At 59.1% G+C, this 19,712-nt stretch overlaps 1 protein-coding gene across 3 annotated transcripts; it reads left to right on the plus strand.

The window, feature by feature from the left end:
- The first annotated feature begins 651 nt into the window (after window positions 1–651).
- Window positions 652–19,588, plus strand: KCNH3 (potassium voltage-gated channel subfamily H member 3). Of its 3 annotated transcripts, none has more exons than XM_060024720.1 (15): window positions 652–1,083; window positions 2,544–2,777; window positions 3,235–3,369; window positions 4,242–4,375; window positions 4,820–5,063; window positions 5,440–5,597; window positions 5,681–5,888; window positions 9,740–10,021; window positions 10,322–10,521; window positions 11,008–11,257; window positions 16,208–16,425; window positions 17,113–17,444; window positions 17,837–17,943; window positions 18,579–18,655; window positions 18,748–19,588. In XM_060024720.1, exons 1-15 carry the CDS (start codon window positions 1,008–1,010, stop codon window positions 19,342–19,344), a joined length of 3,252 nt encoding a protein of 1,083 aa, XP_059880703.1. In that variant the 5' UTR covers window positions 652–1,007; the 3' UTR covers window positions 19,345–19,588. The 3 variants fall into 3 exon arrangements, with proteins under 3 accessions (XP_059880703.1, XP_059880704.1, XP_059880705.1); XM_060024721.1 differs by lacking the exon at window positions 652–1,083 and adding an exon at window positions 1,940–2,100; XM_060024722.1 differs by lacking the exon at window positions 652–1,083 and having other exon boundaries at window positions 2,675–2,777; window positions 3,120–3,369.
- The last annotated feature ends 124 nt before the right edge of the window (window positions 19,589–19,712 follow it).

Consider the following 19,712-nt stretch of genomic DNA (forward strand, 5'->3'; position numbering starts at 1 on the left):
GCAGCTCCAGCCAGCCGCGGCGTCGCTTAGTGACGGATCGATCCATTCCCTGGAGGGTCAAGTTGAGGCTAAGAAAGGCTTGGATGCCTAAAAGCTGGGTTTAAACCCCCTCCCCCAAATCTCCTTTTAGACTTCCCCTGCCCCAACCTCCGCCAACCACCGGTCTTCACCACCTCCACCTGCTGGCCCAGCCCCCTTTCCCATTACATTTTTCTTAGGGGAAATCTTCTAAACCACGCACCCCCCGCTCATCCCCCGCCTAAGCTCTCCTCAGGTCCCTCCGGGGGAGGAGAGGCTGCCAGGCTCTCTGAGAACCCCCATGCTGCAGAGAAAGACGCCTCACCCCTGCGGCTGAGTCTGCCCGAGCGGGACCAGGCGCTTGCCCGTCGTTCTCCGAGGGGCGGGCGGGGCGGCTCGGGGTGGCCCGGGCGGCCTGCGTGGCGCGGGGAGGGAGGGAGGGCGCCGCTTCCCCTGCCCCCACGAGGTCCCGAGGGGAGGGGGGAATCCCTCGGCGGGAGGCCTGTCCCTTTAAGGAGGCAGCCCTGCCTGGGTGTGCCCCGTCTCCATGGTTACCCCGGTGCTGGCTGCGGGCGCCGGAGGGAGGGAGGGAGGCTGCCGCTTCTCCCCGACAGAAGGAGGTAGCTGCGGGGATCTGGTGCCCAGCGGAGCCCGAGCCGGAGCCGACCCGCAGCCGAAACGGGAGCCGCTGCTGCAGCCACCTCGAGCCGAAGGTGCCGAGAGCACAGAGGGCGCGGAGCCGGGAGTCCGGGAATCGTGGGCGGCCAGGGCGCGAGGAGCCGCGCGCCATGCTCCGGGCCCCGACGGCGGGGACGCCCCCTTGCGCGCGGGCGGCTGGCGGGACCTGCGAGTCCGGGGTGGGCATTGCCCCCCGACGGCTGCGCTAGGGGGCGCGGGGCCCGGCGGGGGGCGGCCGAGTTGGGCGCCCTCCCCCGGCGCTGAGCCCCCTCGCCCCGGAGGGATGGGGCAGGCGGCCACAGCCGCCTAAGATGCCGGCCATGCGGGGACTCCTGGCGCCGCAGAACACCTTCCTGGACACCATCGCCACGCGCTTCGACGGCACGCGTGAGTCCCGACCCTCGCCCCACTGGCTCCCGGACCAGCTGTCCCTGGCCAGTGTTCCCGTCAGTCCTGCACCCAGACACCTCAGCCTGGAGCCCTCCTGCTCTCGCCCTCTCTTCCCTGAGCCCCACTTTTAGCTGGGACCACCGTCTCCTTCCAGACGCCGTTTCCGAAAAATTCAGAGTCAACACTGCCCCGGGCCAGGCAAAATGGCTAGAACTCTCTGGGTTTGGGGGCCGGTCATGTCGTCTGTTCCTGGGGTCGCGAACCCCGACCTAGTCAGTGTAACCTATCCCATCCCTGCGTCTGACGCTATCCCACCGAGACTACCCTCGAACTGGCGGGTTGGGAAGTGAGGCAAGGAAGCGGTGCTCGAGGGACAGCCTAGAGGCTAAAAAAACAGGTTTAGAAAAGAGGTTTGCAAACCAAGATAGAGTAGGCGGGACTCAGGAGAGCACTGTTAGTCCAACCTCACCTCACCACCTAAACCCACCAGCCTAAACCCACTGAGCCCTCTAGCCCCAAAAGGATAGGTTTGGGGACTCCCACTAAGACTGGGGAAGTTTGGAGAAGGTGACCAGAGCTTCTGGATCCTGGCTTTCCGGGGCTCTGAGCACTGGGAAAGTCGTGAAAGCCCCCTCCCTTCTCCTCCTCCTTCAAACTCACCCCCAGTGGGGCTTCCCAGCTCTCTGCCTCTGTCTCTGGTTCCTGATAGGGGTGGAAGCCCATCTCTGAGACCATCCCCACCCCAGGCTTCTCCATCTGCTTTGCCTGCACTTGGCTCCCGCAGCCTGCTGATTCAGCGCCCCCCACTACCCAATACACTCCTGGCTCCAGGCTGCCAGAGCTCAGCTACCGTTCTTACACCCCCATTGTGGATCACATTCACTAATTCCTGAGCCAGGGGCTCAGGCAACTGGGGCTCAAACAGAGTGCAGAATAGATGGTGGCTTGGATTGCCTCTCCGTCCAAGTGTGTCTCGGTGGGAGGAGCCAAATAGCCAACCCGAGTACCTGGCTGGTGAGTGAACCTGGCAGAAGCTGGCGGGGCGGGGGGAGGGGGGCTGAGGCTGGCCTAGAACTGGTCCTGCAGTCCTCCTTTGGATATCCCTAACCCCACCCCTTACCCCAAGCTGCTCAGGTCACACTCCAGAGGGCACAGTACCCACACGGGGCTGCATTCACCAACCTCAGGGCTCACACATGCCAATTCTTGAATGCACTTATACACACGATGCTAGGAGTGGGACCTTGCAGGGCACCGACACACAGGTGACACTCTAATTCCTGTTCATAAACAGCTCCTGTCCTAACCCTCCCCCAACTCCCCATCCCAAACACTCACACACAGGATTCCTGGGATTTGTAACACCTACCCTTTGATTGCAGGCAATTGGGAAAGGAGGGGTAGTAGACCCTGTGCCCCTTCACCCCACACCTCCTCTGAGGGGTGCTCTCTTGCAGATAGTAACTTCGTGCTGGGCAACGCCCAGGTGGCGGGGCTCTTCCCTGTGGTCTACTGCTCTGATGGCTTCTGCGACCTCACGGGTTTCTCCCGGGCCGAGGTCATGCAGCGGGGCTGTGCCTGCTCCTTCCTCTATGGGCCAGACACCAGTGAGCTCGTCCGCCAACAGATCCGCAAGGCCCTGGATGAGCACAAGGAGTTCAAGGCCGAGCTGATCCTGTACCGGAAGAGCGGTGAGGGGCCGCCTGGCCAACCTGCCTTACTTTCGCGGTCTCACCCAGCCTGGTACCCACCCCATCCACAGTCCCTCCTTTCCAATCCCATCTTCTCCACCTCCCCATCTCATCCCATCTTCCCACATTCCCCTCTCCTCTTTCTCCACCCCTCCTCTTGTTCCTGGCCCCTCCTTTCTTCGGTCCTCACCCCAATCTCAGCTGGTACTCAATTTCCCATCTTGGATTTCCCACCCCAGCAGAAAAATGTCCCCATCTTACTTAGCAGGACAGATCTATGAACACACATGTCTGACTGTCGTCTCTGCTCTCCCTTGCCTTCCCCTGCCCTGTTGGATCAAGTCTAAGTGTCCTAAGTGGAGCTGGCATGTGCCTTGACCAGGGGTGTCAATGGCCCCTCTGTCACCTTGCCTCGGACGGAGAATGGGAGCTGGGCTGAGTCTGTCTTTGTGCCCAGGGCTCCCGTTCTGGTGTCTCCTGGATGTGATACCCATAAAGAATGAGAAAGGGGAGGTGGCCCTCTTCCTGGTCTCTCACAAGGACATCAGTGATACCAAGAACCGAGGGGGCCCCGACAGCTGGAAGGAGACAGGTGGGTGCCTGTGGGGCTGCCGACTTGGCTGCCGCGGCTGGGGTGTTGGGTACCTCAAGCCTTGGCGGGGCCATTGTGGGCCCCCCACCCCGCCTGCACTCGCGGACTCCCGCTCTGCTGGCCGAGGAGCCTGTGCTGCTCTCATCTCCCCAGGCCCAGGTACGGAGAGCTTGTGGAGACAAAGTTGGACTTTCAAAGTCAACTTTACTAAGAAACTGAAAGAAACAAATTCCACTAGTGCCCGTGAAGTACCATTTTCCCACCAATTAGTGAGGCTGAGCACAGACCCACCTGGTTCCTTGTCCTCATGCAAACCTGTCTGGGGAGCCCTGGCCAAAGCCCTCTTTTAAGTCCTTGTGGTCTTTCCCCTCTTGCATCCTCTAAGGGCTGGGGGTGGCCTTTGGACAGCTCACAAAGCTGTCATCAGAAGCTGCTCCAAGGCCTCTTTGCCATTTGGGGGTGTTGGGGGTGCTCTCTGTTCCCCATCCCCCACCCCCAGCCCTGGGCAGCCTCGACTCTGCCCAATGGCCTCCTGCTAGCTCTGCACTCCCCCACCCTGGGAACTACCTCCCACTCCCCTCTCTCAGGCCTTTCCCTGTGGTGTTCCTCTCTTGCCTGGATCCAAACCTCCTTCTCCTAGAAGCAGGCACTGGGGGGAGTGTCTGTAAGCACCCCCAGGACTGCCCGTTGCTGGTGTTGGCAAGTGACCCCAGGAAGTGAGAAACGCTGGTGCCCCCAGCTCTAAATAGACTAACTAGGCAGTGAGCCGGACCAGCCCTTGGGCCAGCAACTGGTGTCCTACCCGCAAGCCCCTGGACTGAGGCGTGTGAGCGCTTCGCCCATCATTCTCTCCCGCCCCTCTTCTTTTGCAGGTGGTGGCCGACGCCGATATGGCCGGGCAGGGTCCAAAGGCTTCAATGCCAACCGGCGACGGAGCCGGGCTGTGCTCTACCACCTGTCTGGGCACCTGCAGAAGCAGCCCAAGGGCAAGCACAAGCTCAATAAGGTGGATTGGCGCTAGGGCGTGTGTTTGGGGGGTGGGGCAGGGTAGGGGCCGGTTGAGGAGATGGAGAAGGGGAACCAAGCCCACCACAGAGAGAATGTCCAGGGGTCTACTCAGGCCCCACCAGCACTTTGGGGCTTGTGGTGAGAATGTCACATGCCTCATCTGTCGAAGGTATGGCGGAGAGTTTTGGCTCTGGAGTCAGATGGGCCCTGGCTCAATCTTGGCTCCTCCCCTAAGCAGCTGTGTGACCTCACCTAAGTCACTTGAGCTCACCAATCCTCAGTCTTCTGATCTATAACAAGGGGACTCTGATGCCTGTGTCAGAGGTCGTTCTGAGAATGCAGGGAGAGAAAGGAGGCAGATGCCTGTCCCAGACCCCATCCAAACTCAGTCTGTGCCAATTTCCTGTTCTCCCTGCCTGGACCTGCCCTGCCTCTCATTCAGGGGGTGTTTGGAGAGAAGCCAAATTTGCCCGAGTACAAAGTCGCTGCCATCCGGAAGTCACCCTTCATCCTGCTGCACTGTGGGGCACTGAGGGCCACTTGGGACGGCTTCATCCTGCTCGCCACCCTCTACGTGGCTGTCACCGTGCCCTACAGCGTGTGCGTGAGCACAGCCCGGGAGCCCAGTGCCGCCCGTGGCCCTCCCAGCGTCTGCGACCTGGCCGTGGAGGTCCTCTTCATTCTTGGTATGTGTGCTCTGTGCCTCCCACCCCTCCCTGGGCCAGTGACCCCCCGGGCTTTGATGGGGATACTCTGCATGGCTTCTACTGCCCCCCAGTGTCCCCCTTGCCCTCCCCCGTTTATGACCTGTGGGCCTTGAAATCAGACCTAGGCTCCGAATATGTCTTCATCACTAATGGGTTACTTGGCCCTGAGCTAGTCATAGCCTCTCCAAGCTGGTTTCTCCCTCCATCACATAGGCACAGTATCCACCCTCTGGCTTACTATGAAAACTAAGACAATGCAGGTAAAGGGCCCAGGACAGTGTTACACACTGAGCAGGTGCCCAGGAAAATGTGGCTCCTCCCCACCGGTGCTGACTCCCGCCCCAACTTCCCCCAGACATTGTGCTGAATTTCCGCACCACGTTCGTGTCCAAGTCGGGCCAGGTGGTGTTTGCCCCAAAGTCCATTTGCCTCCACTACGTTAGCACCTGGTTCCTGCTGGATGTCATTGCGGCGCTGCCCTTCGACCTGCTACACGCCTTCAAGGTCAACGTGGTCAGTGCGGCTGGGCTGGGTGGACTTTGGGGCAGAACGGGGGGGTCCAGCCCTGGGGTGACCTCCCCCTCCCCCCACCTCAGTACTTCGGGGCGCATCTGCTGAAGACGCTGCGCCTGCTGCGCCTGCTGCGCCTGCTCCCGCGGTTGGACCGCTACTCGCAGTACAGCGCCGTGGTGCTGACCCTGCTCATGGCCGTGTTCGCCCTGCTCGCCCACTGGGTGGCCTGCATCTGGTTCTACATCGGCCAGCGGGAAATCGAGAGCAGCGCCTCCGAGCTGCCTGAGATCGGTACTGGAGGCTGCCTCTGTGTGTGTGCGTGTGTGTGTGTGCACGCACGCGTGTGCGTGTGTGTGTACATATGTGCCCAAGGAGTCTGTTCACTTGAGGGTGCGTGCGTCAGGGAAATGTGAGTCCAAGTGTGTGTCTAGCAGGGGATGTCCGTGAGCTGATGTAAGGTAGCAGAGAGATGTGTGCAAGTCTGCATGTGTACATGCCCATAGGTGTGTATCAGGGGCATGTGTGCCAGTAGGTGTGTGTTTGTAAGCAGAATGAGGGGGCTGGCGCGTGTGTGTGCAGGTGGGAGCGTGACAGAGCCACCACCTCGAGGCAGGCCTGCTCTCCTGCAGGCCCACGTTGTGGAGGAAGCCTGGTGGGCTGCCTGGGGGAGTCTATTCACCCATCATGGCCTCCTCGTGGTCAAGCTTGTGCCACATTCACATTCGCCCACTGCCTGCCCAGCTGGGTACCCCACCCCTCTCAGAAGACCTCTCCAGGGTTGCTCCGATGCCTGGCGCTTTCCGGCCACCCTCTCAAAAGCTCATCCCCCACCATCTTGGCCCCTAAGGCCCCTTGCCCACTCCTGTCACCTCCGGCAGCATGGTTCTCAGCTGCTTCAGCCCTTCCCCAGCCCGAAATGCAGCCTTTCTCTGCGTCCCACCAGCGTCTTCACTCTCATTTCACCTCCCCTCTCGCAGCTCCTCTCTCTGCTCACCTCCCACTCACGTCTTAACTCCTGCCAGGAGGGCTTCCACCTCCACCTCTCAACCCCAAATGTCACCCTAAAGGTCACAGTGACCTTCTGGGGCCAAACTCTTATCCCTTTGAAGTCCCTGTAGCACCTGACCCTGCCAGCCATCTCTCTGCCCTGTGAGGAGGCCTCCTCCTTCCCCGGCCCCCCGCCTTGCTCTCCCTGGGCGATTCCACTGGCACCACGGTGTGAACATCTCAACTTCCATCCTCTCTCTCTGTCTCCAGACCGTTCTGTTCCAACAACGTCTAACTCTCCACGCCCGCAGATCCAAAATTGGACACACCTTCTTCCTCCCATGCCCTCCAGCCCTCTGGCAACTTCCCCGTAACTGGCCTTTAGCCCCCGTTTCCAGTCAGTGGGCAAGAGCCCAGCTGCTCAGATGCCCCCCGCCATGACTGTCTTCTCTTGATGGGGTCGGTCACCAGGAGTCCAGGTTGGCCTTAGAAACATGCTCTGATCTGTTCCCAGGGACGAGGAGACTCCCGCTAATCCTCCCTCCCTCGCCAAGCCCACGGAGACTGGTGTGTAGCCCAGAGGCCCACTTGGATATTCCCCAAAGCTCTAGCTGCTGAGCACAGGAACCAACACGTTCCAGGCAGTATGTCAGCTCCTTGGCGCCTGCCCTTCCCAGAGGAAGGCTGTGGCGGAGGCGGCTCTGGGGTCAGACGCCCCCGACGAACATGCTCAGAGGACTGGGAGATGGGTAACAGTGATGCAGAGCCCCAACCCCTACGTGGGTGACACACCACATCCCCAGGTCAGTCCCCTCCCCACACACAGCCCAGACACCCAGTGTCTTGCGTCCATGGGGATCCTCCATTCTGACCACGTCACAGGGGCTGCTGAGCTGACATGAAGAACACCTTTGGCTCCCAGAGGGGCTCTGAGCCCCTCCACGGAGAGCATGGGGCTTGTAAGGGGCGGGCTGACTGTTGGGCAGATCACACCCTTGAACCCTAAGTTCCAGAGGGGCTAGTTCACATTAGGGGAGTTCCCAAGTCCTTCACATCATCATCTGCCCCTTCTTTCTCCAGGGAAACTACCCCCCAGCTGGGTGGGAGCCACACCCAGACCTCCCTAAGTCCACCTCGGGAGGGATGTCCATGGGTGAGGGTGGCGTCTCTTGTTGGCCCAGCTCTGTGTGGTGGGAGGTGCCTTCCCTTTGCCTCCTTGCCTTGGTTCTACTGCTCCACTGCCCTGGTGTGGACATAAAGTTCCAGCCCCAGAATCCCATTAGCCCCGTGGAGATGGGCTGGATTTTCAAGAGTGTGCTAAACACTGAGGGAGGTCGCTCAGAGCATTTCTCAGTATGAAAGCCTCCAGAACGGCCTCTGCCGCCGACACGCAGAGGGACCATCCCGCCACCAGCTCCAGGGGCTGCCAATGCCCCATGACCAAGACTGAGTGAGGAGGGACCCCTCTGCATCCTGCCCTCACCCTCCTGCTTCTCCACCCTCCAGCCCCCTCCTCACCCAGCTACGGCTTCACCTCAGAGGCCCAACTAAGTAACGACTGAAGGGTTTTGTGTACTTCCTTGCGTTCTCACAGCACATCTCAAATAACAGGAGGGTGAGTCTTCACCTTGGCTCCGGACTTTACACATCCCCCCAACTCCTTAGCCTGGAGTTTGCTCCCTCAGTGCGGACCCCACATTCTAGCTAAGCCAAGCTGCTCGCCTGTACTTGTCTCCAGCTCTAGGTTTAGCCCACACCTTTCCCTAGATCAGGAATGACCCCCTCTCAGTTTGTCTCAAAACTACCCATCCTCTGAGACAAACCACCAGTGTCCCCTTTTCCGGGAAGCCTTCTAGCTCTAGCCAATAGCACGTGGGTTTGAGCCCCATCCCGGGACCCTCGGGTGCTGTGTACCTGTGAGACGTTTTTGCAGTAAGCTTCTGGGGGTCCCCCGGCTCCTGGCCCACGTGTGAGATTGCTGAATGAATGGGTGTGTGGTGGGAGGAGGGGTGTGAGGGCCACAGAGAGCAGCAGCATGTGCGATGTCAGGGTGAGTGTGGAGTAGGGAGCTGGGGAGGGGCACGTGGAGAGGTGGGTCTCACCGCAGCCTGTGATCCTGAGCCCACCCTCTGGACTTCTATGCTAGATCTGCTCTCTCTCCCTTGCTCCCCATGGCCCCCAGCTCTGCCAGGACCCCTGGGACCTCTGTGGACCCTGGGAACCCCCATCTAACACCCTAGAATTCCCACAGCCCTCCAGCTGGGCTGAGTAACTCTGGGCGGCTGTGGGCTCCTGAGAGACCCCAGTACGCAGCCCCACCTCCTCCAAGGCCAGACCAGAGAATGGGGGGGTTGATGAGACTGGGGCGATCTTTATTCTCCTCTCAGTGTCCCAGGCTGGCTTGTGTCTGCGTGTAGAGAGCTGTGTGCACGGCGGTGGCCTGCCTGTCTGTGGCCTCTGAGTGCACTCACCTGTGTGCTCGTGTCCATGCAGGTGTGTCCCTCTCCTACCTGGGTGTCAGTGTGCAAGCGCCCGCGTACCCTTGTCTCTCCCAAGTGTGCACAGGCCATGGCTGTGCTCCTGGGACTGTGCTCACACACGTGTGTCCTTGTCCTCTCGACTGTGTCTGTAACCTTACTGGTGTGTGCACACGTCCACGTCGGTGTGCCCAAGAACGCGTGCATGAGGTTGGGTGGTGTGTGTGGTTGTGGGGTGGGGGGGATGAGGCTGAATCGGGGGCGGCTTCCCGGAGCTCAGAGAAAAAGCAAGAGGAGTCTGGGAGGACAAGGCAGAGGAGGCGGCCCTGCGGATGAGGCTGTGGCTGGTGCAATGAACCCCCTAGTCCCTCTGCCCCCTCCAGCTGGGCCCACCGCCCCGGGATTAGCGCCAGCACAGGGAGGAGGGTGCAGAGCTCCTCACTCCAGCCTCGGCACCCAGAGACACCGTCTGGGGAGATGACAGTCTCGACCTCGTGTGCTTGTCTTGGGGAGGGGGGAGGGGGTGCACAGGGGCACGCCGGGCTGGCAGAGGAGGGACGGACATGGCAGGAAGCCGTGGGGGGTGGATTTGCAGCCATGTGTGTCCCCCCCCCCGGGGGTACCAGCAGGCACACCTGCGCCCACAGTGCAGCAGTGCTGTCCTGCCCCCCTCCCCAGGCTGGCTGCAGGAGCTGGCCCGCCGACTGGAGACCCCCTACTACCTGGTGGGCCGGAGCCCAGCTATAGGGAACAGCTCTGGCCAGAGTGACAACTGTAGCAGCAGCAGCAGCGAGGCCAACAGGACGGGGCCCGAGCTCCTGGGCGGCCCCTCACTGCGCAGCGCCTACATCACCTCCCTCTACTTCGCACTCAGCAGCCTCACCAGCGTGGGCTTCGGCAACGTGTCTGCCAACACGGACACGGAGAAGATCTTCTCCATCTGCACCATGCTCATCGGCGGTGAGGCCTGCCCCGTTCCCAGTCCAGGGCCCTCTCCCCGACTCATGCCCTGGGCCACCCCTCCCTCCCCACCTCCCACAGGGCCCCGAGGTCCTTCCCAGAGGTGCTTCCGCCTAGGGGCCCCAAGGAACCCGAGCCCAGGGCCAGGAGAGCCCACCTGGCCGCAGGACTCCACCCCACACAGCGGCCGGGGGCCTTGCCCAGCGCGGGGCTGCGGGTGGGGAGGACAGATGTGTCCCGCACGGTGTCCGGCCGGGCCAGGCTGGTCCTGGAGGTGACCCCTCTCGCCACCCTCCCCAGCCCTGATGCACGCGGTGGTGTTTGGGAACGTGACGGCCATCATCCAGCGCATGTACGCCCGCCGCTTTCTGTACCACAGCCGCACCCGCGACCTGCGCGACTACATCCGCATCCACCGCATCCCCAAGCCCCTCAAGCAGCGCATGCTCGAGTACTTCCAGGCGACCTGGGCGGTGAACAACGGTATCGACACCACCGAGGTGCGCAGGCCTCCAGGGCCGGCCCTTCCTGCCTTTGCTCCTTCAAGGAGTGTGCGCTCGGCCTAGAGTCCCAGGAGCAGCGGGCTGGAGGGCAAGAGATGCAGAATTCTGACCCCCCTGCCTCCGCTCTGTCCTGGGCGGCCAGCGGCAAGGAGCAGAAGGCAGCCGGGCCGGCTCGGAGGCCCGTCTCCACGCTCGCTAGGTCTAGAGGCCCTGCTCACTGCCGGCCAGGTCTAAGGCCGGGAGGGGGAAAGCAGGGCTGCCCATGGGGGGCGGGGAGGATAAAGTGATTGAGAGGGAGGCAGAGGCGGCCCCCCTCACTGATTGGACCCTGTGTGGAGCTGGATGCTGTGCGAGTGGGGGGAGGGGGGAATCAAGGCCCCTCCCACGCCTGCCCTTGCTCTGAGGCCCTCGGGGTGGAAAGGGCTGGCGGGAGGCTGCCTCCCACTCTCCACCCTAACCTTCGGCACCTGATCCCACCCGCAGCTGTTGCAGAGCCTCCCGGACGAGCTCCGCGCAGACATTGCCATGCACCTTCACAAGGAGGTCCTGCAGCTGCCCCTGTTTGAGGCGGCGAGCCGCGGCTGCCTGCGGGCGCTGTCCCTGGCCCTGCGGCCCGCCTTTTGCACGCCTGGCGAGTATCTCATCCACCAAGGCGACGCCCTCCAGGCCCTCTACTTCGTCTGCTCCGGCTCCATGGAGGTGCTCAAGGGCGGCACCGTGCTCGCCATCCTAGGTTTGTGAGGGTGGGACGGAGGACGCCAGGGCTTGCGGGGAGGCGGGTGGAACCAGGGCCCCATCTGCAGAAAACGCGGAGAGAAGACGCAGGCAAGGCCACCAGGGAGAAACAGCCAGGGTGGGGTCAGGAGTAGCCATGGAGCCCTGGGCAAAGCTCAGAGCGGACCCAGTGACCACAAGGCGGCAACACAAGGTGAACTCAATCTCACGGGTGCTGTAGGCCAGACTGAGCGAAGGACCAGCCTTCGGTCTGTGAGGGGACGGAGGGGAGCACTTCCTGTCAAGGAGGAAAATCAAATGCTAAGGAGGAAAGTGCTGGAAAGAGTGTTCAGGCAGGAGAAAGGGAGGCATGGACGCCATTTTTTTTTTTTTTATTGGCGGTACGCGGGCCTCTCACTGCTGCGGCCTCTCCCGTTGCGGAGCACAGGCTCCGGACGCGCAGGCTCAGCGGCCGTGGCTCACAGGCCCAGCCGCTCCGCGGCATGTGGGATCTTCCCAGACCGGGGCACGAACCCGTGTCCCCTGCATCGGCAGGCGGACTCTCAACCACTGCGCCACCAGGGAAGCCCTTTTTTTTTTTTCTTTTAATTTATTGAAGTAGAGTCGATTTACAACGCTGTGTTAATTTCTGCTGTGCGGCAAAGTGATTCAGTTATACATATATATATATGTTCTTTTTTTATATTCTTTTCCATTCTGGTTTATCACAGAATATTTAATATAGTTCCCTTTGTTATACAGCAGGACTTGTTGTGTATCCATTCTATGTATAATAGTTTGCATCTGCTAACCCTAACTCACAATCCAACCCTCCCCCACCCCCCTCCCCCTTGGCAACCACAAGTCTGTTCTCTATGCCTGTGAGTCTGTTTCTGTTTTGTAGGTATGTTCATGTGTGTCATATTTTAGATTCCACATATAAGTGATAACACGTGGTATTTGTCTTTGTCTGACTGACTTCACTTAGTATGATAATCTCTAGTTCTACCTACGTTGCTGCAAATGGAATTATTTCATTCTTTTTTATGGCCAAGTAGTATTCCATTATATATATATATATATATATATATATATATATATATATATATATATATATATACCACATCTTCTTTATCCATTTGTCTGTCGATGAGCATTTAGGTTGTTTCCATGTCTTGGCTATTGTACATACTGCTGCTGTGAACATAGGGGTGCTTATATCTTTTTGAATTAGAGTTTTGTCTGGATATATGCCCAGGAGTGGGATTGCTGGATCATACGGCAACTCCCTTTTTAGTTTTTTGAGGAACCTCCATTCTGTTTTCCACAGTGGCTGCACCAACTTGCATTCCCACCGACAGTATAGGAGGGTTCCCTTTTCTCCACACCCTCTCCAGCATTTGTTATTTGTAGACTTTTTAATGATGGCCATTCTGACCGGTGTGACATGGTACCTCATTGAAATTTTGGTTTGCATTTCTCTAATAATTAGCGATGTTGAGCATCTTTTCATGTGCCTCTTGGCCACCTGTATGTCTTCTTTGGAGAAATGTCTGTTTGGTTCTTTTTCGATTGGATTGTTTGTTATTTTGTTGTTGAGTTGTATGAGCTGTTTGTATATTTTGGGAATTAAGCCCTTGTCGGTTGCATCGTTTGCAAATATTTTCTCCCATTCCATAGGTTGTCTTTTCACTTTGTTTATGGTTTCCTTTGCTATGCAAAAGCTAGTATTTGATTAGTCCATTCGTTTATTTTTGCTTTTATTTCTATTGCCTTCGGAGACTGATCTAAGAGAACACTGATACGATTTATATCAGAGAATGTTTTGCCAATGTCCCCTCTAGGGGTTTTATGGTGTAATCTCTTATGTTTAAGTTTTTGAGCCGTTTTGAGTTTATTTTTGTGTATGGTGAGAGGGTGTGTTCTAATTTACATGAGGCTGTCCAACTTTCCCAACATCCCTTGCTGAAAAGATTGTCTTTTTCCCATTGTAAATTCTTGCCTCCTTTGTTGAAGATTAACTGACCGGAGGTGTGTGTGAACGCCATGCTTATTCACTGCAACCTCCCCCCCCCCCCGCCCACCCCGGCCAGGCCCAAGAGGGAAGATGCTACTTTCCTAGGGAAGGTCCTCGAACAAGCCCAGGGTTGCGATGGGTGACAGCAGAGCTCAGACTCTGAATACACTTCCCTTCTTGGCAAAAGAAAGAGGTGAAGATGAGGGATCAGTTCCCTAGACAAGGAAGGGGAGATTGCAGTTTCAGAACTGACATGATAATAATGCTGGCCCCAGGGGTCCCGCAGCGGGGTCAGCCCTGTGTCCTGGCCCTTACATGCTTCAACTCACACAAACCTCACAAAACCCAGTGCGGAGGAATGATCGCTATTCCATTTTGCATAGAAGGGAACTGAGGCTCCAAGAGGTTAATGAACAGGCAGGCTAAGGCTAGAACCTGGTCTGCTAACTCTAAACCTCAGGCTTCTTAACACTGTGTTCTTAGGCGCTCTGCTCTGGGGAGACTCATCCTGCAGAAAGGGCGCGATTTCAGGGTAGTGGGCAACACGGGGCTGCAGGCTCCGGGGCTGTGGGAGGCTTTCAGCAGGGACCCCAGAGGGTGGGGATGCTGTGATCTGCGTGGGTCACGGAGGGCCTCACACACTGATGGAAGGCGCCAGGACCACAGCCAAATCCTCAGGCAGCAGCACTTGCAGACTCCCTGTGGGGACAGCTGACGCCTGGAGGGGCTGAAGCCTGTCATTAACCTGGAGAACCAGCAAGACCACACGCCCAGCAGCGACTGTGTGTCCATCCTCTCTTCCTTGAGGAGGATGGTCTTCCAACAGGAAACAGAAGAAAGAAATACCATGCGAGCTGAGAGAGGTGTCGTTCATGAGTTTGACTTCTCGCCCTACGTGGAGTTAATGCCAGGACTCTGAACAAACGGAGTTATGGCCACTCACATATGGCTGGCAGTCCTTGAGAAATGATGGGGAACTGGAGAGATTCAGAAGGGCAAAAAGGCAGATTTTGACAGTGGCAGACTGGTCACTCCAAAGCAAGATTGTCTAGTGGATTATTAAGCAGATGGTTTTCAGCTGGGAGCTGAGGAAGCAGCATGGCTGGGAGCTGGCATGGGTCCTGAAAGAATCTCTCTTCTCTGATGCCAGGCACCAGGTCTCAGAATATCCACGTTCGGTATTAAGACAGCTTCACGGGTGGCCACGGCCTGTGCCGTGGCCTTTGCCTCCAGAATTCCCCAGCACTGGGACCTAAGCCACCTTTGATCCATCCTGTCCCTACCCACATGTTCCGGATGAACTGTTTCCTCTGTTGACGTGGCCCCTCTGGATGCCCTGGTGGATGCCTGGTTCCCCAGCCCTCATCATGGCCTGGTTTTCTGCTTTGCCTTCACCCCATCCCCCACCTGCCTCCTTAGTTGAACATCCAGGTGCTTCCTGCCTGCTCCTTGCAGCTAAGGCTCACGGCACATCTAGCAGTGTCATTTCTGGCCCTTACCTCTGTGTATGAACTAACAGCTAAGTGTGCAAAGTTAGTTGGGGAGGAAAGAGGCAGGACGAAGAGAGGTGAGCTGGGCAACGGTGCAGGGAGGACCTTACAGGCCTTGAGGAGCTGAGCTGGAGGCTGTGTCTGAGAGGCCAGCCTGGAGGGCAGGCTCTGGTCCCTGAGACCAGTGGTATGGAACTCCGTCCTCGGTCCTGTCCTATTTCTCGGTTTTATCTCCCCTCTTGGATGAAGACAAGAAATACATACTTATCCTATTTCCAGATGACACACGTGAGGACAGAGAGCTCATTCATCAGATGATCACACTGAGATGCAAACAGCTCTCCGAAGGAACCAGAAGGATGGCCTGAAACCAAGAAAATAAGATTTAACGACGATGCGTTCTGCACTTAAATTTGAGCAAAAGTCCATGAACATTTAGAGGAGGCCTTTAAGCTCAGTGAGTTCTGCTGGCAGCGTGAGGCAGCCCACAGCGGGGGTGGCAGCGAGCCATCGTTTTCCTTAAGGATGAGGAAACGCTGTCTAATCTCGTGAAATGTCTGGCCGTGGGTTGAGCTGCCTTGTGAGGGCCGTGAGTGCTCTGCCCAAGCCCTGGTGGCATGCCATACCTCTTGGGAATGATCGATAGGGGACTCTTTTCGGGAGGGAAGGGAAGGAAATGAACTTTGATTGGCCATCTATGTGTCAGGCACGTTACCTACACTACCGTATCACCATGTCCCTGATTGGAGACATCCTATTTCATCGATTCTAAGTCACACATTTTTTCCCCACAATTTAACATCTCTGAGATTAGGATGCGGACTCGAGTTGATGCCATTTTACAATCGCTGTCAGCCAGGTGGCAGTCTCAGCCGGGTGGTGGGAAAACCCTCCATTGACACCTTCTGGTAAGATCGCGAAAGCACCACAGACTCAGTTCAATGCAGGATCTCTCATATAGATGAGGCACCAGGGCTCAGGGCGGTGAAATAACGCGGCCCCCTGCCTTTTTCACTGTGCCACACAGCACTAACTTGCTGGTTCCACATACTGGTTCCTGGACACGCTCTGAGTCACCTGCAGGGCTTAACAATTGTGGGGTCTCCAGTACATATTATGATTCTGTAGGTAGTGATGGGCCCCGGGGAGTCTGGTTGGTTTAACTTTCCCGGAGGATTCTGATCCACAGGCAACCTGGGAATCACTAGAACTGGTGTCTCAGCTCTGAAATTTGGGTTGTTTCAGCACAGTGCTTTGATCCCAAATGTGCCTGAGCACCTGGGTCACAGTGCTCTTCACCCCGAGCCTGTCTGAGGAGCCAGTGAGGCAGGCAGCAGGGGTCAGCCAGGGCCCAGGCCCCACTACTCCCCACCTGTCCTGGCTGGAGAGGCCCCACTCAACCCCCATCTCGGCTCGGGTGGCTGAGGGCCAGGACTTGCTGACCTCTGCTTCCTCTTCCCAGGGAAGGGCGATCTGATTGGCTGTGAGCTGCCCCGGCGTGAGCAGGTGGTCAAGGCCAACGCCGATGTGAAGGGGCTGACGTACTGCGTCCTGCAGTGTCTGCAGCTGGCTGGCCTGCACGAGAGCCTCGCGCTGTACCCCGAGTTCGCCCCCCGCTTCAGCAGGGGCCTCCGAGGGGAGCTCAGCTACAACCTGGGTGCTGGCGGAGGCCCCGCAGAGGTGAGGGTGCGGGCAGAGAAGGGGTTTGTGGGAGTGCCGTGTGAGCACCCCGCACGTGGTGGTGGTGGGGCTCTACGCTCTGCTGCCCCTTCACACTCTCACACTGTCCTTTAGAGCCCAGCCCAGCTCTGCTCAGCCGCCACTCCCAGCTCTGCCGGCCCATGAGACGGCCCGCGAGTCCAGCGGTACCAGACAAGGAGGCTGTGAGGTCACAGATGAGGGGTGGTGCCCATGGGTCGGGGCCAGGCAGGCCGCACACTAGTCTCCAGGCCGCCTCTGCAGAGAGGCCTGCAGTGCCCCCTGCTTCTTCACAGTGACACAGGACTGCTCTGAGGGGCTTTCAAATTTTCTTGCCTTATCTTACTAATTCCAAACCGGTTTTTGGTACCAGGTCCTCCTGGATAGTTCAGTTAGCCTCGGGGACCAAGCAGAGGGACAGCGTGTCCACACTTGGCTAGCATTTTGAGGGACAGCAAACGCCTCCGGGGCTTGGTGGCTTTGTGGTGGCAGCAGAAAAGCACCCCGTTCCCTTGCTGAGTCTCTTCCTTGGGAGGTGGGAGACACTGGGCATCCTGTTTAACAAAAACAGCTCCTCCTGTCTAGGGCGATGAGACCAGGTCGGGGGGGTGGTGAGTGGGACATAGCGGGAGCTCCCCATGATGATTCCCTGTCCCCCACTATCCCCAGGTGGACACCAGCTCCCTGAGCGGCGACAACACCCTCATGTCCACACTGGAGGAGAAGGAGACAGATGGGGAGCAGGGCCCCGCAGCCTCGCCAGCCCCAGCTGATGAGCCCTCCAGCCCCCTGCTGTCCCCCAGCTGCACCTCATCCTCCTCGGCCGCCAAGCTGCTATCACCACGACGACCAGCACCCCGGCACCCGCTGGGTGGCAGAGGGCGGCCGGGCAGGGCAGGAGCTTTGCAGGCTGAGGCCGGCCCCTCTGCTCACCCTCAGAGCTTAGAGGGGCTGCGGCTGCCCTCTGTGCCATGGAATGTACCCCCAGATCTGAGCCCCAGGTGAGCGAGCTCTGGGCCACTAAACTCTGGGCAGAGCTGCAGTGATAGGGCTGGGGCCCCGGCCAGGCACACCCCTGCCCTGGATGCCCATCTGTCCCTCCAGCCTCCTCCAAGAAGCCTTCCTTGACTCCTCCTCCTCCCTGCTGCCCCCGTTCCACCATTCATGCCACGCACTGCTCAGAACTCTCTTGCTGTTTCACCTCATTCAAGTTTGAATCCCTAGTGAAACTGCGAGCTCCTAGAGGAAGGGACCACGTGTTACCCTTCGCTTGGGGCCCCAAGCCCCCGGCCCAGCTCCAAGCTTCTGCAGCCTCTGCGGACAGTGGGGCATCTTGTCCCATGAAACACTGCAGTGGCTGTCTGTCAACTGATTTGTTGTTCTGTGTCCACAGGGTAGTAGATGGCATTGAGGACGGCTGTGGCTCTGACCAGCCCAAGTTCTCTTTCCGGGTGAGGCGGTCTGGCCCAGAATGTAGCAGCAGCCCCTCTCCCGGACCAGGTACTGGGGCCCGGGTCCGGGGGGAAGTTGGCAGGGCAGCCTCTTTGCCCTGGGAGCCTCTGAGAAAGTGGCAGGGCACAGACTTTGGGTGCCCTCTTGCCCTCACCCACCTGCATGGTTTGGGCAGGGCAGTGGGTAAGACCAGCACCTTGGTGTTGGAAGGTAGCTGGAATGGAGCTTGGTGAGATCTCTGCTGCCAGATCTCTGTGTGACCTCGGTTCTCACCCCAGCTTCCCATCTGTAAAAAGGTGGTTGTGCGTGTTAAATGAGATAATGGTGCTGAAACCCTCAGCACCGTGTCTGGCCCACTGGGGGGGATACAGGACTGGGGAAGCAGAGTTGGAAGTGGGCCCTGGGCAGGCCAGGCGGCCCAGGTAGTGTCCCCTTGCCTGGAGGACAGAACAAGAGACAGGCACAAAGGCAGCTTCCTGAGGGAGAAGCACAAGCCAGTGTGCCCGAGGCCCCCTGGCGGTTTGCACAGAATTCAGCAACTCAGGTAAGGCTGTAAGTGGCTGTTCCTGGCGGCAGCAGGCCTGGCCAGGCCAGTGTGGTCTGCGCTAAGCGGGCGGAAGCCTGGACCCCACGCTGTCTTCATTCACCAGCCCTGCCTGGTAACCCCACCCTACTGTCCACAGAGAACAGCCTGCTCACTGTCCCCCTTGGGCCCAGCGAGGTGAGGAACACAGACATGCTGGACAAGCTTCGGCAGGCGGTGGGTGAGGGGCAAGGGTGGGGGCGCCTGCTGTTGTGAGGTCCCCACCCCACTGACCACACCCTCCTCCCACCCTCCTCCCTTCCCTGCAGGTGATGGAGCTGTCTGAGCAGGTGCTGCAGATGCGGGAGGGGCTGCAGTCCCTTCGCCAGGCTGTGCAGCTCATCCTGGCACCCCATGGGGAGGGCCCATCCCCTCGGGCGTCAGGAGAGGGGCCCTGCCCGGCCAGCGCCTCTGGGCTCCTGCAGCCTCTGTGTGTGGACACTGGGACGTCCTCCTACTGCCTGCAGCCCCCAGCTGGCTCTGTCTTGAGTGGGACCCGGCCCCACCCTCGTCCAGGGCCCCCTCCCCTCGTGGCACCCTGGCCCTGGGGCCCCCCGGCGTCTCAGAGCTCCCCCTGGCCTCAAGCCACAGCTTTTTGGACCTCCACCTCTGACTCAGAGCCCCCAGGCTCAGGAGAACTCTGCCCCGAGCCCAGCACCCCAGGCCCACCGCCTCCTGAAGAAGGGGCTAGGACTGGGCCCCCGGAGCCCATGAACCAGGCCGAGGCTGCCAGTACCGGAGAGCCGCCGCCAGGGGCAGGGGGCCTGGCCTTGCCCTGGGAACCCCAAAGCCTGGAGATGGTGCTGATTGGCTGCCACGGCTCTGGCACAGTCCAGTGGACCCAGGAAGAAGGCACAGGGGTCTGACCGCCAGCCCCAAAGCTGCTGCCAGACATGCTGCCATCTGCCCAGCCTCAGGGTGGAGGAAGGGTAGCAGCCACCCCGGGACTCCGTGCTGCCCGCTGGCTCAGGGCAGGGAGCTTGAGAGCAAACAAACAAGGGCCTGGCCCCGGATTCTCACAGGGAGGGCTAGAACTTCTTCAGCCGCAGGCCCCAGGCTAGGAATCTTTGGGCTCCTACTCCTGGGGCCCTTCCTCACCTCAGCCTGCTCCTTTGACGTCTCATCTCCCTCTGCAGGCTGGGGGACAGTGGCCTGAGGCCAAGGAGGGGTTCTGCTATCCCCTGCATGTGCCCCTGCCTCACCTGTCCCCACATTTTTTATATTAAAAAAAGAA

The sequence above is a fragment of the Delphinus delphis genome, chromosome 11, assembly GCF_949987515.2.
Source record: "Delphinus delphis chromosome 11, mDelDel1.2, whole genome shotgun sequence".
Lineage (NCBI taxonomy): Eukaryota > Metazoa > Chordata > Mammalia > Artiodactyla > Delphinidae > Delphinus > Delphinus delphis.